Here is an 8,217-nt window from a genome sequence, read left to right on the forward strand (position 1 = left end):
GGAATGCAGGCTCAGAGTAAATAATCTAACTTTAATACAAATGTGTAAAAGCATCTTAATGAAGAAGGTGGAGGGAAATGTGCTGACTGAGTTAATTTTGGAAATAAGTGAAGTCTGTAAGACTAAAGGCAGAAGAACCTGCACAGAAGAAGTATACTCTTTTTTCCTATGGAGTTATGGGTTAACAGTTTTGAAACCAAACTGGAATTGAGCAGTTAAGTAAATGAATGGTGAGTGGTGGAGACCAGGTTTCTCACAATTAGGATGGAAGGTTATAGGCAAGCAAGGTGATAGATTATCTTTGTAGACATCATTATAAATTCATATCGCCTTAATAGGGATACAGATGTATACATAAAGAACTATTTATTGATATGTCTATATAGGCTGATCAGTATACATATAAAAGCCATTGCTCTGTCAACTGACAGGGCCTACATGAAACAACATCCCAACAACAATGAGCACAACCAGCACTCAGACCTTGGTTTCTAAAATCATTCACCAATAAAATGAACCAGAGCACTTTGGAGAAATGTCCAGTGTTAAGCCTACCATTCTAGGACTAGGACAAGAACTATTCAAGATGAGACTGGAGTACCTTGTAGTCTCTAAAGGAAGAAGTACTAAACCAAGCAAGGAAACAAACACCTCAATAATGGGGTATGTTAAAGTGAAACAGGATGTGCCTGAATAGCATCCTGTGGCCAACTTAAATATTTTTTTGAAGTAGTATTGGATTATAGTCCAATGCATCAAATAATTAATCATGTGTCCATGTTGATATAAATAAGCTATTGAATATACAAATAAATGGGGAAGAAGAGACAGATTTCCTTAGAGAATTCCAAATTACTTGAGTAGATAGATGCACCTTCAAGGAAGAGCAGAACTCCCCACTTCTAAATTGTAGATTGCTCACAGATGGATGAAAGAGGGAGGGAAAAAATCATGGGATGGCTATCAAAATCCTTCTCACTTTGTATCCTAAGAAAGGGAAAATTTTTCTTGCTCCGCATTTTCTGAACTTCATCCAGTCAATATCTTGGTTTTATATGGGAGGTCCGTTCAAACGTCTTGAACATCTGGCTTCTGTTTATTAAGTGGATATCCCTAGAATAACAAGACAAACCAGCAATTCTAGTCAGAGTAAATTTAAGGTCAATTCTGGCATTTACCCCTGTGGCTTTTAATCCTAGCTCTCGTCAATTAGAAAAAAATGCTTGGTATAAGTCTACACAGTATTACTATATATATAATAAGAATACACGTTTTTGTGTCCTTAATATTGAAGGAAATAAATCTCTGCGTGGCTTTCCTAAACTATAGTCTCTCAAGACATTGACGATGATCAGGTTAGAAGACTTGAATATTCTCAAAAATCTAACCCTTGATATTTTCTAAGATTCAGGGATTATGCAATGAGGAACTAAAGACTCACGAAAGTATCTGGGACTATGCAAATGTCATTATACCTAGTAAAAAGAGTACAGTTTTAGCAGTGTTGTCTTGGGAATAATTTCTAAACATCTATCTCTAAACCAGTGCTATACAATAGAAGTATAATATAAAGCCATTAATATAATTTTTAAACACTAAGTATATTAAAGTAAAAATAAGTGGGTGAAATTATTTTAATTACGTTTTATTTAATCCAGTTTTTCAAATTATTATCATGTCAACTTATACTCAATATAAAAATTATTAAATATATATTTCAAATATGTATTTTCATTCTAAGTCTTTGATCTAGTGTACGTTTCATACTTACATCTGAATTTTGTACTCAACATATTTTAAATGCTCAATAGCCACTTTTGCTTCATGTTTACTGTGTTAAGTACAGCTCTAGACCCGATTTTCCTGTCTCAGAAATAAAAATTAGCTCTCTTGAGTGTCTGTGTTCTAACTTTCACTGTTATAAGTGTTTTATTTATGTAATTACTTGACAGGAAATCTTATTAATAAAATATTATTTTTTTATTATCCCCATTTTAGATGAGAAACCTGACACAAATGAAGTTAAATACCTTGTTCAAGGATATAATAATCACAACCATTGGAAAAGGGTTCCCAGTACAGAAAGTATAAATTTTTAGCACATTTATTATCTCTATGCTCTCTGTCTATCAAAATATAAGATATGATCCTAAAAGAATTATAACAAAGAATTAGAGAAAACACTTTAATTCTAAAAATAAAATCAAAGAATACCAGAATTTTTACCACAGAGTAACTACGAAAAATATTCTCAGTGATATGATTGCTATAGAAGATAGAGGCTAAGATTTCAAGTAACATATACAAATTATAAAATTTTTGCTGAACTATATGATTTGTAAACAATATTTTATTTTTGTCAGTGCATGAATTATTTTGAATATTTATGCTAGGCAGTTGAAAGCTAGGATAGGCAACCAGTACTGAAATGAAGAAAAATGAAGTATAACATTAAAAATCTATCATTACTGTTACTGAATGGTACACATGAAAGTGATTAAAATCAGAAGTTTTGAGATGTGTATAAGCTACTACAAAAAAAATTTAAAAATAACAACTTGCTTTGTAAAGAATATATTCACAGCCCTTCAAAGAGGAAGTGACGATCACCTGGAGAGGAAGCAAAACACTAGAGGTTTCTGGCTCTTCCTATCCAATGTTCATTTTCCACATATCCCTTGGTGAAGAAACAATTTCTAAGAACTTGCACCTATAAAAATATCCAATACTTGGTAGAGTAAAAAGTCAGCTCTGCACATACTTCCCATGGGCATCCCTCATTCTGCCTAAGTGGAAATGGCCATAGATGTTGCATCACTCACTTTTTGCATCTCCAAGGACACAGAATTTATTCCAGTGGCTACACTTTCTCTTGCACCTGCATATATCTTACAGTTCTTAGAGACTTAAGGCAACCATGTGAAAAGAAAGAAGATCAGGATCCATTTTAAAGAATAACAAGTTCATCTCTGCTGTGAGTGGTATTGTTCTTTCTTAATTCCCTGAAACATAGATGCCAGAATGGTCAGCATGGGTCAGAAATGGCTCCTACAAAGGATTGACCAGTATCTAATGAAATAACTAACCAGAGATTAATCTTACACCCACTGAAGTATTTTATTTCAGCAGGCTTTAGATATGAACAGCCCTAATACATTTTTTTTCCTTTGTATGCCCAAACTCAATTATTACACCTCCACAATCCAAAAACAACTACTATCTGATACCCATAAAGCAAAACAGTAAAAAGAGAAAGTGATAATGGCGTTTTAGATACAGACACTGAATTTTGTGATGGGCTAGAAGTCTAGTAATAACGGAGTTTCATATGAAGGCATAAAGTAATTTAGTATCTGTTTCAGGGGAAATAAAGTTTCTGAATAAAGATGAACTCTGGCCTCATATCTAATGGTTTTTGAAGTTGCTGCTGTGTTATTTCAAATTTTTCACAAAGACTCAAGAAGGTACATGAATCTCAGTCAACTCGTGCGTACATTTTCTTTGAGAGGTCTCTGTCTTTATGGTTTAATGTCTGTTCTGCTTGATTCCAAAATCAATCACTCTACCTTCTTTCTCATGGGTTTTCCCGGCCTGGAAGAGCAATATCCTTGGCTCTCCATCCCTTTCTCCTGTATCTATGCTATGGTACTCTCAGGGAATTGCCTAGTCCTCTATGTGATCCGGACTGAGCCGAGCCTCCACAAACCCATGTTCTACTTCCTGGCCATGCTGGCCCTCACTGACCTGTGCATGGGGCTGTCCACAGTACATACGGTGTTGGGGGTCCTGTGGGGGCTCAGCCAGGAGATTGATCTGGATGCCTGCATTACCCAAACCTTCTTTGTTCATGGTCTGTCATGCATGGAGTCTGGAGTCCTCCTTGCCATGGCCTTTGATCGCTTTACGGCAATCTGCAATCCTCTGAGATACACATCCATCCTCACCAATACCAGAATCATCAAAATTGGTGTGGCTATTTTAGGGAGGAGTTTCCTGTTCATTACTGCTCCCATTGTCCGCCTAAAGTTCTTCCATTACTGCCATCCCCACATCCTCTCGCACTCCTTCTGCCTGCACCAGGACCTCCTCCGGCTGGCCTGCTCTGACATCCGATTCAACAGCTTCTATGCCTTAGCCCTGATGATCTGCACCCTGCTTTTGGATTCAGTGCTCATCCTCATCTCCTATGTCATGATCCTGTACTCAGTCTTGGCTATTGCATCTCAGGAGGAGCGGATCAAGTCACTGCAGACCTGTGTCTCTCACATCTGTGCTGTCCTGGTCTTTTACATCCCAATCGTTGGTCTGACGATGGTGCACCGTTTTGGGAAACACCTCTCTCCTGTGGTACATGTCCTCATGGGCAACATCTACATCCTTTTCCCCCCTTTGATGAACCCAGTAATCTATAGTGTCAAGACCCATCAAATCCGTAGCAGGATCCAGAGATGGTTCACTCTGAAAAATAACTAAATACTAGAGATTAACATATGTAAGGGAATGGGAGGTAGTATTTCCAGGAGGAATGAGTAATACATAAATGATTCCTAGAAGTGATAATTAATCATTATGTCATACTTCACAGGTTTGTAACCAACCATAAATTAACGCATACATTTTAGCCCTGTAAATTATATTTTAAGCACTTAACTAACCATCTGATATATTGCAATATAACTTTGATGTATGTTAAACTTTTACAGTAGCCAGAAGTAATTCTCTGTAACTGTTGTAGTTCTCCAAACCGTAGCCCAGATGCCTTGTTCCTTTGATGTTGATGTTATATTTTATAACTCTGTAACTAACGAGTGAGAAAACAACTGTAAATGGCCTCCCTGCATTTCCTTATCTTGTTTTGGAGCCCCAAGTTCTGATAACTCCTGAGTGTAGCCCTCAGTGTCTTTTAATGAAGTAACATGAGTCAGCCTAGAACTGATCAAGCTAGTTCTTAACAGATTAAGCCTGCCTGACATGCATGATAGCCTACACCTTAAACTTTAAGTGACCTAAGCATGTAATCAATCTGCGCACACTCGAGATTAAATTATCAGCACCCTCCACATCTCAGACCACCCACTCGACAGACTAAAAAATCACTTTCTAATCGTGCAAGATGTCAGTCAGTGTGGTGCCCGTCTGCCATGTTCCCCACAATTGCACTGTTATCTTCCCCCCAGGTGTCACAACCCCACCTTCTTTTTAATCAATTCCATAATAACCCTAAGAACTCCCAACATGGAATGACAGATTTGAGGACTACCCTCCTATCTTCTTGTAGCCTTTGCTGAGTAAATTCTCTCTCTTTTACAAATACTGATTTTAGGTACTTGACTCTCTAGTACCAGCCGGGCAAAGACTTACTTGAGCCATAACAGGATAATTGCACATTTATAGTGATTTCCTAATATAGTTGTCCTAAACCAGTAGAAAAGGCAGACACAATAAGGGATCTTATGTTCTTATTTAAAATTGGGGATAATGTTAACTAAAGTGAATTACATTTAATAGTGTGCCAATGAGCACTTAAGAAATTAATAAATTTGCAGTAAATCTACAATTTCTGAATCTTACTTCAGATAGTGGTTTTATTTCTGCATGTAAATATTTTATATGGGCTTTCATTATGCATATGAAAAATGGCTTACATATTCTTACGTTTGACAAATTGACTATTTAGGTCACTCATACCATTTTACTTACAATTGAGCAAAAGTGCCCCCAAAGTTCACTCTGTCCCATCTAATGGAATTCATTGCAAAGGACTTCATGAATAACATTGAATCAGCTATCACATCTCTACATATACTATCATGTATATATACTCCCAAAACACACATCTGTACACTGTGGTGAATATAAAATCATTTAGTATGGTCATGAGACTGTAACTGAGAGCTAAGAATTATCAAATCCCTATGACTACAAAATCATTATATAGAAGCTTTTATATTACAAATAGCAAAAGGTTAATATCTGAAATTACTGAAGATAGTTAGAGTGGTCTCTAACTATTGAGGACTACCCTCCTATCTTCTAACTATAGATGGTTACTCTAGACTTAAATATCCTCAGCCTTGTGTAAACTTACCTTTGTGATGGCAATTCTAGATTGACCTTACCCCTGTGAACAGATTAGGCTCACCCTTGCCTATGCTTACTATTGGTATGGTGACCACTATTTAATATCCACATGAAAAATCTTGTAGCAGACCTTTGTTCTGTATATCCCTGTCCCAAAACCTTGATCTCTGATAACTATTGTAACTTTGTGACCCCTGGTTTGGAACCCACCTCTGTCTATCCTATTCAGCCACTTAATATTTATTAATGGGGAACCTGTGTCCAGCTACACCCCAATTATTCATTAGCACCCCTGTGTTATATAATATTAGAATTCATGCAGATCAGGGAGATATACTGTGCTCTTTTGCTTGTGCAACTAAATAAATTAATTCTCTCTTTGAAACCCCTGTGTCTCAGGAATTAGCCATAAATACATATTGGGAGAAAATAACCCATTTTTGTTCACTGTCATGACCTGATGATTGACTTTAATCTTGGTGTCAACATATATGGGCTCCTGGAGACAGCTTGATCAATCCTTTGTTTCAAGAGAGAATGCTGTGGAACAGCAAGAAAATATAATATAAACTGGGGACAAATTGTGATTTTGAAAATCTTAAAATATTTTTTCTTTCAAACATTCATCAATCTCTTGTATAAAATTAATTAATTCTATTCAATGATGAAGTCCAAGTGCAAACTGCTTTGGTTACTGCTTTTTCAAAAAATATTGCTCTTATCCCATTTAGAAAATAAATTTACAAACCATGGAATCAGTCACAAGATTTATTTTTGTACCTAACTATTTAATGATTGCTATGTGGTAGCTATAACAGGGACAATGGAGCTATCAGTAGAGCCTTAACTGCAGTTAGCCTACTTAGGAGGGAAGAAGCAGAGTTTTCACACATTTTCCTTTGAGTATACAAAGTCAGATCAACAACATTCTAAATGATGCAAATATTTTATTAATAAATCAGTTTTATAAATATATAGTATTTTCATTCTAGTTTGTCTTTTAGTGAGTGTATCCTCAAAATATTTCTGACAGCATGTTTGTTTACATAGTTTTGCTCAAAGGACTCAAAGTAAGTTAGTGTTTAATGAATGGGCTGTGTGTGTGGGCTGTGTGTTTCTTCAAGAATAACCTGGGCTGTGTGTGTAAGCTCCCAAAACTTAACATTCCTGCATAAGTCATGTGTGCATGCAAACAACAAGAACTGCAGTCCCGCCTCCTGTAACCAAGCCACCACTCCAGCCTGCTTAGTTCCTGGAAAGGCCCAAACTCTGATGAATCAAAACTGAAACCTAACCCTTTGGGCTAAATGCTTCCTAACTCCACCCCGCATACTCTCTGTATAAAAGGAACCCAGGAGACTGGTGTGGGACTCGGCTTTTTGGAGAGGAGTCTGCTGGGCTCAGCCGGTCATAATAAATCTTCCTGACGGCGGACTTGGCCCAGTGGTTAGGGCGTCCGTCTACCACATGGGAGGTCCGCAGTTCAAACCCCGGGCCCCCTTGACCCCTGTGGAGCTGGCCCATGCGCAGTGCTGATGCGCGCAAGGAGTGCCCTGCCACGCAGGGGTGTCCCCCATGTAGGGGAACCCCACGCGCAAGGAGTGCGCCTCCCTAAGGAGAGCCGCCCAGCACGCAAGAAAGTGCAGCCTGCCCAGGAATGGCTTCGCACACATGGAGAGCTGACACAACAAGACGCAGCAAATAGACACAGAGAACAGACAACCGGGGTGGGGGGAGGGGAGAGAAATAAATAAATAAATAAATAAATAATAAATCTTTAAAGATAAATAAATAAATAAATTTTCCTTCTCAGAGATTCCTGAGTCCTAGCCTTTCATACACGATCACTGAATCCTCTCTACTTCCACTACACTATGACTATTGCCTTTCCAAAGGCCACCACTCATACCCCCCATACTGATCCCCACAGCTTAATTTGCCTAAACATCTCTGCTTTTGTCTGATTTTTTCCTTTTTTTTCCCCGGCTTCCTCTATTTTAATTCTTTATTCTGAAATTCCCATCTATCCCAGTCCTGTAGCCCAATTCCTGAAGATCCCACTTGGAAACTGGGATTCCTAATTCCTAATTAACCTGTTCTTGTTGCAGTGTTGGTACACACAAGGCACTCCTCCTC

The 8,217-nt window shown here is 37.7% G+C and overlaps 1 protein-coding gene across 1 annotated transcript; it reads left to right on the forward strand.

The window, feature by feature from the left end:
• Positions 1-3,528: 3,528 nt before the first annotated feature.
• Positions 3,529-4,473, forward strand: LOC101425954 (olfactory receptor 51V1-like). Its single transcript, XM_004474627.2, has one exon. It carries the CDS (start codon positions 3,529-3,531, stop codon positions 4,471-4,473), a length of 945 nt encoding a protein of 314 aa, XP_004474684.2.
• The last annotated feature ends 3,744 nt before the right edge of the window (positions 4,474-8,217 follow it).

This window comes from Dasypus novemcinctus, chromosome 10, assembly GCF_030445035.2.
Source record: "Dasypus novemcinctus isolate mDasNov1 chromosome 10, mDasNov1.1.hap2, whole genome shotgun sequence".
In the NCBI taxonomy this organism is placed as follows: Eukaryota; Metazoa; Chordata; class Mammalia; order Cingulata; family Dasypodidae; genus Dasypus; species Dasypus novemcinctus.